The sequence below is a fragment of the Artemia franciscana genome, chromosome 17 (genome assembly GCF_032884065.1).
Source record: "Artemia franciscana chromosome 17, ASM3288406v1, whole genome shotgun sequence".
Classification (NCBI taxonomy): domain Eukaryota; kingdom Metazoa; phylum Arthropoda; class Branchiopoda; order Anostraca; family Artemiidae; genus Artemia; species Artemia franciscana.
The window spans coordinates 5774381-5794961 of NC_088879.1; the positions used below are offsets into that span (position 1 = coordinate 5774381).

A 20581-nucleotide genomic window follows, 5' to 3' on the forward strand; every position below is an offset into this window, starting at 1 on the left:
CTTCTTGATTCTAACCTAGACGAGTACCACCTAAGAGAAGCAAGTCCGATTGCTTATCCTTAGCGTTCCATAAGACGCAAGAGACGTCAGATGTTGAGAGGATTGCTACTTAAAACGGTCAGGACTAGTTGTCATAACGTGATATCATAAGGTGTTATAACGTAATTCCTGGCACAAGACAACCCCTAAAGTAATCAATTCAACTTTTTTTCTTCATTCTTTTGAAGGATGAAATATTCTTTTTTACTTTTGAATACAATTTTGAATAACTCTTAATACCACAACGACAAGTATTATTTATTATATAAACAATATTGAATCCTAATTTAGATAAGAGTCAAAAGTCTAAAGGATCTAAAAGAACCGACATTTTCCCCGGGCCACTTCAATTTCAGTGGACCTCGATGGTCCATGGATCAGAGTCCCCAGACATCTGTTTCCGTATAAAAAAAAGTAAAAAGTAAGTAAAACAGCACTAGACTCTTAAGATCCAAACCGGCGGTGCTGATCTCCGTCTCTTGGCCCTTCTGCCAGGAAGTGCAATAGGGGGTTGGGGGCCAACCATCCTGTGCTTTCACAAACCCTTCCTGCTTACCTTCCCCAGATTTCTCCACGTACCCATTTAGAGCTGGGTCGACTCTGGCTGAGCTTACAAAATCACACCACTGACCCCCGTCCCAAACTAAATAACTGGTCTAAACTAAACAACTGGGATTGAACCCGTGCCCCTTGGACACAGAATTCCAACGCCAGCGCGTTGGAATTCAACCACTCAGGCGCCAACTGTTTCCGTATCGTCTTTGCTTTAGTTTACTTTATTTTTCAAGAAAGTACAATTACATGTAAAAATAGACAAGAGAGGTTGAAAAGACGAAACAAAAAATGGAGAAAAACGAGACAAACGTTTTATAATTCCGAGATTCTACTACTCTGTAGGGGGGGGGGTTACCTTTTGGACAAGTCACTCATGTGACAAGTCACTTTTGGACAAATGTCTCATGAGTGGGCCATTCTTTGTTACCGATGGTCATGAATGTGGGTTCACATTTGAAAATATGAACAAGACAAAAGAGGTAGAGACAGAATTATTATAAAATTTTCGAAAACCTACCGTTCCATAGGACGGATGACCCCCTTTTGGACAAGTCATTCCAGGATTATCATTCAAGTAAAACTCAAAATATTTATCAAATGTCTCTTGAGTCGGCCATTGTTTGTTATCGATGGTAGTAAATGTTGGTTCACATTTGAAGCATGAATACTGATCTACAACGAAAAAAAAGAGAAATTAATACGTAATCTTCATAAAAACATACAAAATAGGACTTAAACAAAGTAAGAAAAAAAAATTTCCTTTGTAATCATTATTTTCCTATGTAATGAGCTGTCTACAGAAGATTTATTTGAATTATTTAACAAAATATGGGGGGAGGGGGTAAAGTCTTTAAAAAGGAGACAGTTTTTGGTCTTTAGGAGAGTAGGGTTGGGGTTTGTCCCTTTACCTCTTCTTTTGGGTGCCTATACTAACTTAATGCGTCCATACTCACTCAACTGTAGTGATAGAAACAATTAACAGTTAGGTTTCATCGCCTGTATTTTTTTTTTACTTTCATAACAGATTTAGTTGTAATGCCAGACAAATAAACTTTTCGTATCTCCTTTACATAAACTTCAATAAACTTAAAATGTCTATAAGCTTCAATAAACTGTACAATTCCCTGTGTTTGATAATTTTCTATAAAAAGTGGCGATTAGAAATCACGTTAATTAAGCATCACTTAAAGGATCTAACCATCGGAAATAGATTAATTTTGTACTCGGCTAAATAAATTTTGATGGTGGCCAGTATCAATTCACCTAGTGGGATTAAATAGAGACACATATGACACCTTAAATTTATTTTTATTTTGTCAACGATATTCATGGCACAGAACGCATTAAGTTTTAAGCGTGACACTATTCCATGATTCTGGACTAGACAAGGACCACCTAGGGAGACACATGGACCAGAAACATCTTCTAAATCGTAAACTGCGTTCGGACATAGCAAGGAAGATAAATACTTAAAACGGTTTGGATTAGTGATAAGGGAGAATACGCCGCATCACATATAAACAAACAAATCAAATAAAAAAAAAACTATTAGAAAAAAGAATTGCAGAAAAAATTATAGGCAGAAAAATCTAGAAAAAAAAATTATATACAGAGAAGGAAAGGGATAGTAATAGTAAAAAGGGGCACATCGTCAGGGATCTGTAAACGACACTAATTTTACATTGGATCACACATAATCATTCCTGTTATTCGCCCAGTTGTCAATTAGTTTCAGCTATCACTTTGCTGGATAAGTGTTTGTTGCTATTTCTTACAGATTAAATCCAAATGAGTTAAGGTTGGTCGGATACGGGATGCTCAGACACAGTCTTATGGTCTATACAATTTTAGATGGTTTCCACGATTTTGATGTATTCACCTGATTTCGCTATTTCGAAGACTTCGCTCCCCTACCCATTCCTTAGCACATATCAGCTCTGGGGGGATATATGAGTTAAATGTTCCTTTAACAAGGAATCAATAGATGGCTTTGGTGGGATATAATCAAATTACCGTATTTAGCGTGAAATTTCAAGACAATCAGCGTTTTCATGAAAAAGTCTATCATGCCTCACATCGCGATATGATGTAGTGGGATCGTAATGCGACCGTATTGTAATATGATATTACGTTAATATTTTAATATCATAATAGGCGATATATTTGTGTTTATGTGGCAAAGAAACCAAACAATTCTTCATAATTTTGAGGATACTGATATTTCGATATCTTATCGAAATTCCAAGTTGAAACAAGAGGCTTATTTGCTGTCCTTGCCGTCTTTACCAACCGCTCATTCGCCTATGTTGATGCATTTACTTATACATTGGGAATGAATATTTATACTTTTTATATATACACATACACACACTTATTTTTTTTACATATATATTTAATATATGTTTTTACATATATTTTAAATGAATATTTACTTTATATGTTTTCTTTTCTTTTGTATTGCTCCACTTCGCTTATTTTATGGCAAGATAATATATCACTATAGTTATTATTGGTAATATTGGTAATAGGAGGGTAAACGCATCCCCTAGACTTTGAAAAATACCTTCTTATTCGTATTTCATAGCTATTTTCAATTTTATCAGGACTAACTGGTGCCTTTTGCCCCTCTTACAATCCCTGCCCCCCTGCATTTATGTGAATCGGTGTCTCATCCACTACGATTCGAGGACCATTCGCTTTTTTTGCTTCGCATTACGATTTGCATTCGAGGACCATTCGCATTACGATTCGCTTTTCCTGAGGCCAAAATAATTTCAATAATTTAAAGCATATAAAAATTGCAACTTGGAATATTACCACGTTAAAAAATAACTATCGTATCGAAATTTTGACGGACAAATTATGTCGCTCCCAACTGGATTTATTAGAGGTTTCAGAAACTCATATCCCAGGGGGTAAAAAACATGAAATTAGGTAATATAGAAATGATTTACAAAGGCAGAAAGGATAGGGTATATAGACAAGGAGTATGGCTCATGATGAATAAGGATGTTGTTAAGTCTTGTTTAAGCTGGGGAGGTATTAATAATACAATGCTAGTCGCTCATTTTATGACAAAAGTGCAGGGTATTAGTCATAGTAGTATTACGACTCTGCAGAACAGACTGGTGGAGATAGTACTGACTCGAGGAACTTTACTTACAGCCCCAGGAACAAATGGACAGAGTACCAGGTAGAGAATTGAAGTTTTTATAGGGAGTTTTTAATGACCAAGTCGGTAGAAATAGGGATAGATGCTGTCCTAGCCGAGGGGTGAAATTTGGTACAGGAAAGCAAAACAGTTATGTTTAAAACAAGGTTTATGGTTAAAACAGTTAGGGTTACAGACTGCTGCAATTTGTAGGTATAAAAATCTAGTTACAACCAATGCAGTATTTGTTCATAAAATGGCACATAAGCTACCATGGTATTCATATGATGGTAAGACAGCTAACCTCATTGGTTGTGTTATTGCAAAACACAGACTGACAGGATCAATATAATGTACTGAAGCATATAAGACTGCTATTAGTGATGTTAAAAGTAAAGATCACCATTCTGAAGTTTCTATGGTTAATTCAAAGCTAAAATTTAAGAAGGGTAACTACCTTCCGGGAAGTTACGACGATAATGGACCCATGATAAAAATTTGAGAGAAAATTTCCAGGATCAGTTGACTACTAATTTGGAGAGTTAAATATTTGATAACATAGAACGTGGATAGAATAATTAGGAAAATAGTTTGTGAAGCCGTGGATGGTGTCTTAGGGATGAAACGCAGCTAAGAAATGTCAAAATGCTTTATTTTAATAAAAAAAGGGAGGGGTATGCCCCAAAATTATTTGAGTGAAAGATCATATGAAAATAAGAGGAATGTAACGAAAGTGGAGAAAGCATTAAAATGTGAATAAAGGGGGTGTGAAGTGGAGGGTGGTGTGAAGAAGAGGGGGTGTTCAGAGCCCTATTTGACTACTGTCATCACTGTAGCTTCCAATATTCTAATCTTGGTTTGCAAATTTATCTTCCTATCCTTCCTAACTTTTTTTAACTGTGAAAAAAAAATCCCCTTGACCTTGGCCACTCTACTTTTAACATTTTCACTGCATCCACCGTCTTTAGTAATAATACTACATAGGTAAGTAAAGCTGTCCACTTAATTGATCTTCATGTTATTTCAAGTTCGTTCAATTTCTAGCTCTTTTATTCAATAAATATAAAAAAAAACACTACAATATAAAAAAATCCCAAAGGGCCCAGATGCCTGTTAACTGGAAAAAAACTGTTTAATGAACTAGGCCTAGACAAAAACAAGAATTGCTGCTCATACGAATGCTCACACGAAGACAACCGATCTCCACATCACCTAACATCAACAACAAATTATACTTTATCATCGACATAAAGAATCAACGCTAAAACAAACCAGCAAAATCCCAATTTAAAACTCCAATATTTAGAAAATATTTAGATCATCTATTTTTGACCAACAGAAATCTTTTTAGGTGTTTTTAAAAGAACCAAGGGTATGGGGATTCCGAACCCCAACAGGAATAGAGTGCTGAGGAATAGAGTGCTGAACAGAAAGCAATTCGTCCTCGTCTGGGGTGGGAGGGTGTCATAATGAAACATTTAATGGAAAAGAGAACTTCTTGGGAGTGCGTAAACAGAGAACCTTTGAAGAGATTAGCATAGTGTGCGTAGTTGTATTGGCCACAGGTGGCTTGGTGCTGCAGTGAGTTGTTAGTAGCAAAGATAAAACAAAAAATAAGGGCGCATAAAGAAATAGTTAAATAATAAATATACAATTCGGTCCGTCATTCAATGCTCTATCTAAACGAAATAATCCTTCCATACACAAATATTGATGGTCAAGTCTCAGAAAAAAAGGAAAATTCATCTGATAAAATGAATAAGAAAATTACTAAATCAAAGGAAGTCATTTCATAGATGTCCAAGGTGAACAAATCGTTTCAGGCTGGAACTGGGGTTGTTGTTCTTTGACCTTAAAGTACAGACAAGGTTAGGAATACAAAACTCGAACGATTTTAGCACTTAAAATGGGTATTAGATATCAGAAGGTTCATCCGAATTAGACCCAGGGGCTTAAGGTGCATATGGGTGCAACTGCAGCTAATAAAGGATTTAAACCCCACACACCCAAACAGAAATTTTGAGCGTACAACGAGTAATGAAGTAACTTTTGAAAAATGTTTGAGAAGCAGAAATTTTTGAAAAGAATATAAGTAGATAGCGACGAAAATAGCAAAGAAAAAGTCAAAAAGGGGAATAGTAAAAATTTTACAATAAAACATTTTTGGGAATAAGAAAAGGAAAATAGCCAAACAAGCAATAAAAGGTAAAGAAAAAATACATTCTTTAATAATACAATTTAAACAGATTAAGAAAAAAGAGATACCTCGATAAGAGGGACAGAAATTGCTTTAAAATATTAAAAACAATAAATAACGTAACAAATAGTAAAAAAGGCAACATCGAAAAATTTTGGCAATAAGATAAAGAAAATACCCCAAGAAAAAGAAAAGGTTAAGAAAAAAGACATTTTTTATGATACAATTTGAAAAGATTAAAACAAAAGAAAATGTCATGATAGAAACACTTTGGCAAGAAGATAAGGAAAATAACCCAAAGAAAAATAGGTTAAAAAAGGAATTTTTTATGATAAAATTTAAACAGCTTAACACGAAAGGATAGAATAAGTAAATAAGAATAAAATAAACAATAAGTAAACAAAAAAAAGTAAATAAAAGTAAATAAAAAGCAACAAAAAAATTTTATGATAAGAACATTTTGGGAAGAAGATAAGACAATAGCCAAAAAAAATAAAAAAGGTTTAAAAAATATATCTTTTATGATACAATTTGAAAAGACTAAGCTAAAAGAAAATACCTCCAGAAGAAGGACAGAAATTGCCTTCACTGTCGACAAAACAACAGCCGGTATATTCATCAGAAAAACTTAGCCAATCATAAAAATCATCCAGCCATGATCCTGATGGGGCAGCAATGTATGTTCTAAAATGAAAAAAAAAATTAAATACACATCAAAAATATACTATAATATCGTTGAATAACATAAATGCTACATAACAAAGGTAGATTGCACAAAATTAGAAACAATCCAGTAAAATGGCAAATGCTATTTAAAGAGGGACACATTAAAAATATTAAAAGAAAAAATTAAATAATGAACAGATAGAACTAAAACAGATAGACAGATAGAACTTAGTATGGATCTAAAACAGATAGAAATTAGTTTTATCTTAAAAAAAAATAATAATAATAATAATAATAATAAAAAAGCTACATGGGCATGAAGAGAAGGGGACGGTAATTATGTTTTAGCTATTCTTATCGGTCTACTTTTATTAAGTAAGCTGATTTATATCGTTATTTAGTCAACAGTCATAAAATAGCCGTAATAGGGGCATATCACAACGTGCAAGATAACACCCATCGAATATTCAAATCATAAGCAAAATGAGCATGAAAGCAAAATCACTAATTAAAAAGATCATTATTACAAAAAGACGCGAAAACACGCTAGTTAACGCAAGAGTATTTAATATCCCGAACAAGGTTATAAAAATATGAAAAAAAAATACACTTGTTCCCAAAAATTTTCAATTTTCCCGAGGGATTTTGGTAAATTTTCCCATTAACTCACCAACGAGATAACTAAGAAATGAGACACAGCTTTAGAATCAGAATTTCATCATGATGCAAATAAACATTTATTTCTGTCGGAAAGGAATTTTGCCCTCCCCCCTCCTAATGCCCAAAAATATATCCTGAATTGTAAATATAGAGTAAGTTTTCCGTTATTTCGTCAAAATGTTAAATCAATTTGAAGAAAAGAGTGACTTACGGAGAATTCAGTGCATACATACAACTCACGGTATATATTTGCAGATTATGAGGGGAGGGGGGTTAAAATTCATTTCCGACATAAATAAATGATACATTTAGATCTAGGATGAAATTGTATTGCTAAAGTATTGTCTATTTCTTAGCTATCTCAAAATGATAAAAATATCTCAAAATGATAAAGAAGAAGAAACGAGGATAAAAACAGCCAGTGAAAAAAAAAACGCACATTACAATCCAAATATTTCGGTCAATAACTCCGTTTGACCGTCCTCAGGGCAGAACAATAAAAAAAAATCCAAAAATAATATTGAAACCAAACCTTAAAACAAACACAAAAACTAAAATAGGAAGACTCTCTCGAAGTAATGGTGAAAGGCAGAATAATTTATATTAACCTTTGGATTTTTGAATTATGAAAAAGTATGTTTACCTAAAAAAGTGTGTTTTCCTATAAGGTATGCTTACCTAAAAAAGTGTGTTTACCTAAAAAGGTGTTTACCTAAAAAAGTTCGCTAAAAAAGTATCACTCGTTTGGTCCCGTTAAAAGAACCGTAGAAACGTTTTCAGAGTTTGTTTTTTTTCAATTATTTCTTCTTTAATTTTTTTTCCCTTCTTCCTTAAAAACCATCCGCGGTTGATGTCTTAGCAACGATCCGGGTTCAGGACGGAGCTTATCTAACATAGTAGTAAGCCACGCTACTTTTAAGCGGTGTTTTCTGAAAACTGCGACATTCCAATAAAATTTGGAGATATTTTTGCCTTGCTTTTGCAAACGATGTGCCATGCCAATAGAGTTTTGGCAATAAACCTCTCATACATAATACTATTTTTTTTCTACTGTATTTTAGCTTCTTAATTTCTATTTTTCTTTCAATTTTGTTTCTGTTTCAAGTTGGTTCAGTCGGTTCAAGTTGAAATTGTGCGTTGTTTTGTTTATTGGGCCAGGCATTTAGCTACGGCTCGGTTTTCACCGAGTAGTCACCTGGCGGCTTTATATTTCTTATTAGTGTATGTGTGTGTTTTTTGTTCCTTTTCCCCCCTTCATTTCTGACCATAGAACCCGTTGGGGGTGGAAGGGGGGATATGATGTTGAATGTTTTGTTGTAGTAATAAAATCTTATGTAATTTATATAACTAACTAACCTGTTAGCGATTTTGGCAGAGAGGTATAATTGAGTAACGACAGAATCAATATCACAGCCAGCGGATCCACATATCCTCCTTTGGACATCAACGGCAGTCATGTTTAAGCCACTATCTTTGACAACGAAGTAAACTGGCGCTCCTACAGCTAAGTATGTTGAAAGGGCCTAAAAGAAACGATACTGGCAGGTTTAGCGAGTTTTCTGAGACCACAATTTTCCGAGTAAATGGAAACGAGTACACAAGTTTCCGAGACCACAAGTTCGTGGCGTTTTGTAAAAAGACTTAAGTCCACTTTCCGATTTTTACAGGAGAGAAAATGAAAATAATAACGAATACAAGTCAGAATTTAAGAGACTTGAAACTTTAAAGACTGATTCCTAGTGGGCTTTTTGCTGGAAATTTGCTGGAAATGTTCAAATTCCTGAATTGTTCGTTACTTAGAAGATAAGCGACTTACGCTCATTTTTACGCCCTTTTTGAAAAAGTTTATAACTCGGTTAAAATTAAAGATGAGCTCATTTTGAATAAAACAATCGATAGATCTCTTCGAGCTCTTTTGAACCATCTGCTAAACTCATTTTCGGAAAAAAGAGGACTTCCTTCAAGCCGTGGCTAGTTGCAAATATATTTGCAACTAGCAAATATATTTACAACAAACAAATATATTTGCAAATTTGCAAATATATTTGCTCACTCATCGTGTATGAACACGATAGAACTTCCAACAGGTTGACAGGTTGAAAAATTTTCAAGTATATAAGAAAATTTTCAAGTATACTTGAAAATTCTCCATTATATTGGTAGAACCAGCGTGTGTTCCCCTGGTGAGATCCTCCAACAAGGTTGACTCTAGTTCAGCATTGTGGAGTGACATGCATGAGAGGTGTAGCATAAGTGGGAGATGATAACGACGGCAATGAAGGGGGGGATTAATGCCATGTTTTACTTCTCACTTAATTGTACAATCTGTCTTGGCTTTTTCTACAATTAGCTATGACTTGATGCCCACTTAATTGGACTATCTGTCTTGACTTTTTCTACAATTAGTCATGACTTGACTTGCCCACAACTATTCCATTTTTAAAAATCTGCAATTTGCAAAAAATTTGGCATTTGCAAAATGCCACGGAAGTTTCCGTTCTACCATAAATAAAAGATAATATCGAGATAAACAACTAAGGACAAAATTTTAGTAAAAAAAAAGAATTAACAAAATAGCGAAAGCTAAATATTTCGTTTTCCCATCTTAAAGGCTTTATCAATGGACAAAAGTAGTAGAATAAGAATACCGACCAAAATATACAAAAGACACCGCACAAAAAAAAAAAAAAAAAAACTTTAATTAAGGCATAAAAAGAACCGTTTTTGCTGCTTTCTTTATTTTTTCTGTTTTCATTTTTTGCATGGTTTTTCTTGTATTTCTTAAGCTTCATCTGCTTTCTGCTTTCATATCTTCTTCTACTTTTGTATTTCTTTAGATGTCTCTTACTCGCGCCGTTTAACCAAACACCTTGAAAACTACAGGCTCTATGACTACCTTAGCTCTATGACTATCTACCTTAGTTCTACTGCCCTAGGAATGACGCCTGGACGAATAATAAATAAATAATAATTATGATAATAATAATATATATTCTATATAATATATAATATAATATATATAATATATATATATATACATATATATATATATATATATATATATATATATATATATATATATGTATATACTAGCTGTTGGGGTGGCGCTTCGCGCCACCCCAACACCTAGTTGGTGGGGGCGCTTCGCGCCCCCCCCCAAGCCCCCCCGCGCGCGTAAGTCGTTACGCGCCATATTAGTTACGCGCCATTGTAGTTGTGTCCCTATGTCCCACCTGTGAATATATATATATATATATATATATATATATATATATATATATATATATATATATATGTTTTTAACTACGTAAAACTTGCGAATATACATTATTCTTTGCTGTCCCATTGTCTGTGCATATAAATAGATTGTCAGGTTTACCGACTCTTGAACATACAACATATAATGGTCCATGGGAAAACAATCCGTCTTCAGATCTATACCTCATGATTCTAATGATTGCCCTTGAGCTTTGTTGATGGTGATTGCTAATCGACCATTCCCTGAGTCGCCATCGTCATTTATATATCCCCCTGTGCACCCCGGCGTCCCCTTTGTAGTTATGTCCCTGTGTCCCGGTCGTCGTCATTTGTACTCCCTGTGTCCCGGTGCTTTGTTGATTGCTAATCGAACATTCCTTTTGTCCCGGTCGCTTTCTCTTTGAGTGTCGTCATTTATTTAGATTGTCAGGTTTACCGACTCTTGAACATGCAACATATAATTGTCCATGGGAAAAACAATCCATATTCAGATCTATACCTCATGATTCTAATGATTGCCCTTGAGCTTTGTTGATGGTGATTGCTAATTGAACATTCCCTGCGTCCCGGTCGTCATTTATATTCCCAGTATCCCGGTCGTCATTTGTGTCCCGGTGTTCCCCTTTTAGTTTTTTTTATTGGTTTTGACCTTTTTTTAGGTTTTTTGGTTTTTTTCTTTTTTCTTTTTAGGTTTTTTGGTTTTTTTCTTTTTTCTTTTTAGTTTTTTTGAAGTTTTTATCTTTTTAGTTTTTTATTTTTATTTATATTTTTTTAGTTTTCTTTTTCTCCTTTATTTTTCAGTTTTCTTCCTTTTTTTAGTTTTTTTCTTTTTTTAGTTCTTTTAGTTTTTACCTTTTTTAGTTTTTTTTAGTTTTTTAGATGAAAATTTTTTTTAGTTTTTTTCTTTTTAGTTTTTTATTGGTTTTTACCTTTTTTTTTTAGCTTTTTTAGTTTTTTTTCGTTTTTTCTTTTTAGTTTTTTTTTTTAGTTTTTATCTTTTTTATTTTTTTTTATTTTTATTCTTAATTTTATTAGTTTTCTTTTTCTCTTCTATTTTTAAGTGATTCCCTTTTTTTTAAGTTTTTTTTTAGTTTTTAGTTTTTTTAGTTTTTTAGTTTTTTCAGTTTTTTTTTTAGTTTTTAGTTTTTTACCTTTTTTAGCTTAACCAGGATTTGAACCTGGGACCTTCATTCTCCGTTCTGACACCATCTCTCACCGAGTGACTACTCCAGCATGTTCATTTTGGTGTTTTAAATGGTATTTTATTACCCAAATTAATGTGTTTTACAATATACTAAGCATCGTCAAAGCAAAAATGATGGCAACTAATTTCATGACGTCAGCCGAAACATGACGTCACCTGATCCATCCACAGATCCACACACAGACAACTTATTTTTATATATATAGATATATATATATATATATATATATATATATATATATAGTATATATATATATAATATATATATATTATATATATAATATATATATACTATATATATATATATATATATATATATATATATATATATATATTATATATATTAAATATACTATATAATATATTATATATAATATATATGATATATAATCTATAATAATATATAATATAATATATATAATCTATATATATAATCTATAATAATCTATAATAATAACAATAAATAATTATTAATAAATAATAAATAATCTATTAACAAATGAACTAGCATCATTTTTATACAATCCTAATAAGGGGGATTAATGCCAGAATTCCCTCTCACTCAATTGAACTATCTCTCTTGGGCTTTTTCTACAATTAGCCATGACTTTTTTTTGAAGAGATGTCTTTTCTTGATCATGGCGGAAACGTCATGCTTTGTCCGCATGCTGTCATCAACTCTTGGTTGCTGATTCTTTGCGCCAGCCGTATTTTGCTAATAGCCCGCAGACATTTTCGGTCAAAAGTGTCAAGCTGACACTTTCTCCCGGGATTCGTGGGGATTGTCACTGCTGCTTCTCTTTCTTTCCAAAATTAAGGCCCTAAACGAATTTTCCCAAACTTCCTCATATGAAAAATATTTTTCCAAAGCTAAGGCTCGAAATAAGTTTTTCACAAATTCAGGCGAGAGCCATTTTTGAGAGTATATAATATATATATATATATCTATATATATAAAAATAAGTTGTCTGTCTGTCTGTGGATGTGTGGATCAGGTGACGTCACCTGAAAAAACTGGATCAGGTGACGTCAAAACTGAAAAAACTAAAAAAAGGCAAAAACTACAAAAAAAACTAAAAACTAATAAAAAAAATAAAAAAGCTAAAAAACTAAAAAAAACTAAAAAAAGGCAAAAACTACAAAAAAAACTAAAAACTAATAAAAAAGCTAAAAAACTAAAAAAACTAAAAAAAGGCAAAAACTACAAAAAAAACTAAAAACTAATAAAAAAAATAAAAAAGCTAAAAAACTAAAAAAACTAAAAAAAGGTAAAAAACTAAAAAAACTAAAAACTAAAAAAAACTAAAAAAAAAGGAAAAAACTGAAAAATAAGCTAAAATAAAGGTAAAAACCAATAAAAAACTAAAAAAAAAACTGAAAAAACTAAAAAAAGGCAAAAACTACAAAAAAAAACTAATAAAAAAAATAAAAAAGCTAAAAACCTAAAAAAACTAAAAAAAGGCAAAAACTACAAAAAAAACTAAAAACTAATAAAAAAGCTAAAAAACTAAAAAAACTAAAAAAAAGGCAAAAACTACAAAAAAACTAAAAACTAATAAAAAAAATAAAAAAGCTAAAAAACTAAAAAAACTAAAAAAACTAAAAAAAGGTAAAAAACTAAAAAAACTAAAAACTAAAAAAAAACTAAAAAAAAGGAAAAAACTGAAAAATAAGCTAAAATAAAGGTAAAAACCAATAAAAAACTAAAAAAAAAACTGAAAAAACTAAAAAAAGGCAAAAACTACAAAAAAACTAAAAACTAATAAAAAAAAGTAAAAAAGCTAAAAAACTAAAAAAACTAAAAAAACTAAAAAAACTAAAAAAAGGTAAAAAACTAAAAAAAATAAAAAATAAAAAAAAACTAAAAAAAAGGAAAAAACTGAAAAATAAGCTAACATAAAGGTAAAAACCAATAAAAAACTAAAAAGAAAAAAAGGAAAAAACTAAAAAAAATTTTCATCTAAAAAACTAAAAAAAACTAAAAAAGGTAAAAACTAAAAGAACTAAAAAAGAAAAAAATAAATGACGACACTCAAAGAGAAAGCGACCAGGACAAAAGGAATGTTCGATTAGCAATCAACAAAGCACCGGGACACAGGGAGTATAAATGACGACCAGGACATAAGTAAAAAAAAAATTAACAAAACTAAAAAGAAGGTAAAAACTACAAAAAAACTAAAAAGAAAAAAAAACTAAAAACTAATAAAAAAACTAAAAAATCTAAAAATCTAAATAAACTAAAAAAGAAAAAAAAGGAAAAAAATAAAGGAGAAAAACAAAACTAAAAAACGAATGTATATACAGACCGGTACACCGGGATACAAATGACGACCGGGACACAGGGAATATAAATGACGACCGGGACACAGGGACACAACTACAACGGGGACACCGGGGGAAACAGGGGGATGTAAATGACGACCGGGACACCGGGACAGGGAATGGTCGATTAGCAATCACCATCAACAAAGCTCAAGGGCAATCATTAGAATCATGAGGTATAGATCTGAATACAGATTGTTTTCCCATGGACCATTATATGTTGCATGTTCAAGAGTCGGTAAACCTGACAATCTATTTATATGCAAAGACAATGGGACAGCAAAGAATGTTGTATATTCGCAAGTTTTACGTAGTTAAAACCATATATATATATATATATATATATATATATATATATATATATATATATATATATATATATATATATATATATATATATATATATATATATATATATATATATATATATATATATATATATATATATATATATATATATATATATATATATATATATATATATATATATATATATATATATATATATATATATATATATATATATATATCTATATTCACAGGTGGGACATAGGGACACAACTACAATGGCGCGTAACTATTATGGCGCGTAACGACTTACGCGCGCGGGGGGGCTTGGGGGGGGCGCGAAGCGCCCCCACCAACTAGGTGTTGGGGTGGCGCGAAGCGCCACCCCAACAGCTAGTATATATATATATATATATATATATATATATATATATATATATATATATATATATATATATATATATATATATATATATATATATATATATATATATATACTAGCTGTTGGGGTGGCGCTTCGCGCCACCCCAACACCTAGTTGGTGGGGGCGCTTCGCGCCCCCCCCAAGCCCCCCCGCGCGCGTAAGTCGTTACGCGCCATAATAGTTACGCGCCATTGTAGTTGTGTCCCTATGTCCCACCTGTGAATATAGATATATATATATATATGGTTTTAACTACGTAAAACTTGCGAATATACAACATTCTTTGCTGTCCCATTGTCTTTGCATATAAATAGATTGTCAGGTTTACCGACTCTTGAACATGCAACATATAATGGTCCATGGGAAAACAATCTGTATTCAGATCTATACCTCATGATTCTAATGATTGCCCTTGAGCTTTGTTGATGGTGATTGCTAATCGACCATTCCCTGTCCCGGTGTCCCGGTCGTCATTTACATCCCCCTGTTTCCCCCGGTGTCCCCGTTGTAGTTGTGTCCCTGTGTCCCGGTCGTCATTACACCTAGTTGGTGGGGGCGCTTCGCGCCCCCCCAAGCCCCCCCGCGCGCGTAAGTCGTTACGCGCCATAATAGTTACGCGCCATTGTAGTTGTGTCCCTATGTCCCACCTGTGAATATAGATATATATATATATATATGGTTTTAACTACGTAAAACTTGCGAATATACAACATTCTTTGCTGTCCCATTGTCTTTGCATATAAATAGATTGTCAGGTTTACCGACTCTTGAACATGCAACATATAATGGTCCATGGGAAAACAATCTGTATTCAGATCTATACCTCATGATTCTAATGATTGCCCTTGAGCTTTGTTGATGGTGATTGCTAATCGACCATTCCCTGTCCCGGTGTCCCGGTCGTCATTTACATCCCCCTGTTTCCCCCGGTGTCCCCGTTGTAGTTGTGTCCCTGTGTCCCGGTCGTCATTTATATTCCCTGTGTCCCGGGTCCCGGTCATCATTTGTATCCCGGTGTCCCGGTCTGTATATACATTCGTTTTTTAGTTTTGTTTTTCTCCTTTATTTTTTTCCTTTTTTTTTCTTTTTTAGCTTATTTAGATTTTTAGATTTTTTAGTTTTTTTTATTAGTTTTTAGTTTTTATTTCTTTTTAGTTTTTTTGTCCCGGTCGTCATTTATATCCCCCTGTTTCCCCCGGTGTCCCCGTTGTAGTTGTGTCCCTGTGTCCCGGTCGTTATTTATATTCCCTGTGTCCCGGTCGTCATTTGTATCCCGGTGTACCGGTCTGTATATACATTCGTTTATTAGTTTGGTTTTTCTCCTTTATTTTTTTCCTTTTTTTTCTTTTTTAGTTTATTTAGATTTTTAGATTTTTTAGTTTTTTTATTAGTTTTTAGTTTTTTTTTCTTTTTAGTTTTTTTTGTAGTTTTTACCTTCTTTTTAGTTTTGTTAATTTTTTTTTTTACTTGTGTCCTGGTCGTCATTTATACTCCCTGTGTCCCGGTGCTTTGTTGATTGCTAATCGAACATTCCTTTTGTCCTGGTCGCTTTCTCTTTGAGTGTCGTCATTTATTAGTTTTTTCCTTTTTTTTTTAGTTTTTTATTGGGTTTTACCTTTATTTTAGCTTATTTTTCAGATTTTTCCTTTTTTTAGTTTTTTTTTATTTTTTATTTTTTTTAGTTTTTTACCTTTTTTTAGTTTTTATAGTTTTTTTAGTTTTTTAGCTTTTTTACTTTTTTTATTAGTTTTTAGTTTTTTTTTGTAGTTTTTGCCTTTTTTTAGTTTTTTCAGTTTTTTTTTAGTTTTTTATTGGTTTTTACCTTTATAGTTTTTTTAGTTTTTTAGCTTTTTTATTTTTTTTATTAGTTTTTAGTTTTTTTTGTAGTTTTTGCCTTTTTTTAGTTTTTTCAGTTTTGACGTCACCTAATCCAGTTTTTTCAGGTGACGTCACCTGACACATCCATCCATCCATCCATCCATCCATCCACAGACAGACAACTTATTTTTATATATATAGATATATATATATATATATATATATATATATATATATATATATATATATATAAATGGTCGCTTAGAGAGAGTATATATAATCAAAATACTTAACAGTTTTCTTTTACAAATACTTATAAAAATGAATTGACAGAAAAAGGAAAAATACTGAAAATCTTTCAATAATAAAAAATGATCAATAGAAATTATTAGTTTAATTGGCATTTGTGCACTCCTTGCAACAGGCAGGATTGAACCTCAGTAACAAAAATTTCCAGGCGTGGCTTTATCCGCTACGCTTTTACAATGTGTTTGAGTTGGATATTCAGAAAATAGAAAATAGAAATATTCAGAAATGGATAAGAGTGATAAGTAACTTGTCTCTGAGAAACAACGACATCATACCCCAGAGAAGCAAATATTATTGCAACCATGATGTCACACTACTTTCATTTGATTTTTTCAAGGTTTATTCATTTTACTTAATGTTACCTAAAAACGACATTAGGGACCTAATTTGCGAGTGAATGGGCCCTGTAGATTCCGATGATTGAATCTACAGGATACTAATACTGTCAACCAAGGAAAAAGTTACATTTCAAGTTGAAATGTTCATATTCTTTAAGTAATTGAAATTATTATGGCCTCAGACACAGATGTTCCCAGAACCAGTGCAGGACGGGGACTAAATTATCTTATGATGTCTACCCAACGCGTTTAAGCCGGCCTAGAACCAGGCAGCAAGTCCCTGGGACCTTCAATATGAATGGAGGTTTTGTGAAATCCTAAGCCCATCTTAGTCACAAAGTGGTTTTCCACACTTAGCGATTCTCGTCTGTCAACGAGAGTCAAAATCTTGCAGAGATAATCTCAAGCCTATTACCTCTGACTCATTATCTATTCATGCCTACAAACATTATGCTACTATGGAGAGACAACCAATAATAGATAACTTAGCTTGGAAGAGGTCTTTCAGCCTCAAAAAGCCAAACAGAATTGACCAGACCCAGAAGAGTTATCAATTAATCGAAATCCAGTGCAAATGATGCGTCATTTACTAGGCTATAATTCCCTCAAGGAGCAAAACTCTTTAAGGTCACCCAGTAGCGCTGTTAGCAATTACGGTTTTGGTTAGGAAATCTCGTGAAAGATCCATCCTGAAGCTACTATGAGGCACAACAAGCATGTTTTCCCGCTAAGATTTTCTCTTAAAGAAAGGGGTATAAACGCTTGACCCGATTTTTTTTTTATTAATTCTTACCTTAAAATAATCCTGCATATAAGAATCCAGGGGCATAGATATTTCTTGGTCCAGTCCCACATCAATTTGAGAGACAACACAAATACTTGTGGTAAGCCAAGCAATAAAACCAACAATGACTAAAGGTCGGATCCATTTGTTCAAGACTAAAGGGGCGTAAATCAGGTCAAATACTTTATACAGGGTTCCCTCATCTTTTGGATAATCTTTCTTCGAACCACGAACACAGCACAAAATGTCCCAACGGTTACCCTAAAGGAGAAAAAAACAATTAAATTAAACGTTAAATAAAAAATTAAGTACCAAGGACAGTGAAAAACAATCCTCATAGATTTTGAAAAATACCTTTCTTTTGAATCTTCATTAACAAAAACTGAAACCAATCCTTGCTCCTTCCCACTATATTATTCTGGATTGGACCTTTTGCTTATCACTACAATTAACCTTAGCACACAAATTGCATAAGATCTTGTACATGATTGCTAAAATTTTTACAAATTTTGGAGAAATTTTCCAGAATACTTTGGAATTTTTGATTTTAGACAAAATTTTGGATGATACTTAATTTTCCCAATTCCAAAGACCTAAAGAAGTAAAGAAAGGCCTATTATCTTCGCAAGCACAGCAGATGTGTATAACATATTTGTTTTTAGAGTGTGTTTAAGTTAGCGAATACAAAAGTTACTATAAAAAAGGCTAATAATAAAAAAAGATAAATATCTATAAACAAAGAAATAAAGTAGTAATTCTTTCTACTAAATACTCTTTAACAAACCGAGTTTTTTTTTTGGAAGGGACTCCATGAAGTGGTTTCACAAACTACTAATGCGGATTCTTTAAATATTTCAACAAAAATTTCACATGCAATGTTTCAACACGACTGGCACAATATGCTAAACTGACGAGAAAGACACAAGTTGATCAGTATTGCCACCTACAAGATATAAACTACTTATACTTCAACACATTACAAATCCACAACCGTCATTACAACTGCACCCACGGCACCCGAAACTGTCACCTACAGGATATAAGCTACTACTACTATAGCAGTTCAACGCAGGACCAACCTACTTCCAGTCAGCACAACTACACCCAAAACTGCCACCTACAGGATGTATACTACTATTACTGTTACAGTCCAACGCAGGACAAACCCACTTACTGTAAGCTACACTTACAGCCACTTAGAGTCAGTACGGTCATTACAACTGCACCAGCTACACCCACAACTCCCAGCTACAAGATATTAAACCAAATTATTTTAACAATCCAAAACAGGACCAACCTACTTACGATCATTACAACTGCACCCACAACACCCACCTACAGGATATATACAACTACTACTATAACAGTCCAGCGCAGGATAAACCCACTTACAGTCAGTATAACTGCGCTCACTGTACCGACAACTGCCAGCTACAAAATATAAACTAGAATTAATATAACAATCCAATGCAGGACAAACCCACTTACGGTCAGTACAAATGCACCCACAACTGCCACTTACAGTATATAAACTACTGCTATTATAACAATCCAACGTAGGACATATTCACGGTCAGTAAAACCACACCCACTGCACCAAGAACTGCCACTTAGAGATACCACTACTATTATGACAATCAAACGCACGACAAGCCTCTTACGGTAAGTACAACTGCACCCACTTTTCTGCACCCCACTTTAATCGAGAGCTTTTTCTGCCTCCCAAGAAATTGCCACTTCCTTAGTTTCTTAAAATCGCCCCACAATCCCAATTAAAGATGTCTTTCTTTGGTTTGGCTCCAGGTGGTTCGGCAATGAGCATAATTTGATTGTAGCATCACAAACTACGTAACATAAGAGTTAGGCCTTATTTACTTTTGGTTACCGACTAGGCCGGGAAGCCCTAGGAGAATGTCTGATCTCACAAAGCAAAATCCATGCATAATACCTGTTAAACAAGCTGTGACATACTCAAATTTTCTACTAAAATCTATTAGTAAAATATATATGAAATTTGTGTAATTTAGTACCCTTGGAGCTATGTGGTTTATGTCATCGAAGGAGGCATGTTTATTAGACTTTTCAAGTATTTTCAGACTTTTTAACGGGCTCGAATCCCTTAATCTCAGTTTCCGAGGACGTTTTTCTGGCTTGGTGTATCAAATTTCGTCAGAATAAACAATAGTGCTAATGAGTTCGATTTAAAAAAACGCGAAGTTACTTTTTTAATTCTTACTGAAATCAGAGTTGAGATTGATAAAAATTAACACCCCTACCTAAATTGAGCATACTAGATTGGTCTGTCCAAAAAAAATTGTTCTCAAAGTACTTAATGGTTTCAGTTTTTATAAAATCTACTATACGTACAATTTTCACCAACTGGAAAGCAAAATTAGCACATTAAAAAAAAAAAAAAAAAAAAACATAGCTTAATTGGAAACCCATAATAATAAGGAGGGTTTCAGGGTTCACATTTCTACTAAAATGTATCTGTAAAATATATGAAATTTGTGTAATTTAGTACCCTTGGGGCTATGTGGTTTATTAGACTTTTCGACTATACTGACC

General features: G+C 32.9%; 1 protein-coding gene across 3 annotated transcripts in view; it reads right to left on the bottom strand.

The window, feature by feature from the left end:
- Nucleotides 1-20581, bottom strand: part of LOC136037738 (NPC intracellular cholesterol transporter 1-like) — a 160623-nt gene that overhangs the window by 23141 nt on the left and 116901 nt on the right. For all 3 annotated transcript variants that reach the window (XM_065720516.1, XM_065720518.1, XM_065720517.1), the window contains exons 17-20: nucleotides 18023-18274; nucleotides 8625-8791; nucleotides 6502-6626; nucleotides 1112-1266 (exon numbers count right to left, since the gene is read on the bottom strand). In XM_065720516.1, the coding sequence (XP_065576588.1) occupies nucleotides 1112-1266; nucleotides 6502-6626; nucleotides 8625-8791; nucleotides 18023-18274 (699 nt within the window). The remainder of the gene's footprint in view (nucleotides 1-1111; nucleotides 1267-6501; nucleotides 6627-8624; nucleotides 8792-18022; nucleotides 18275-20581) is intronic.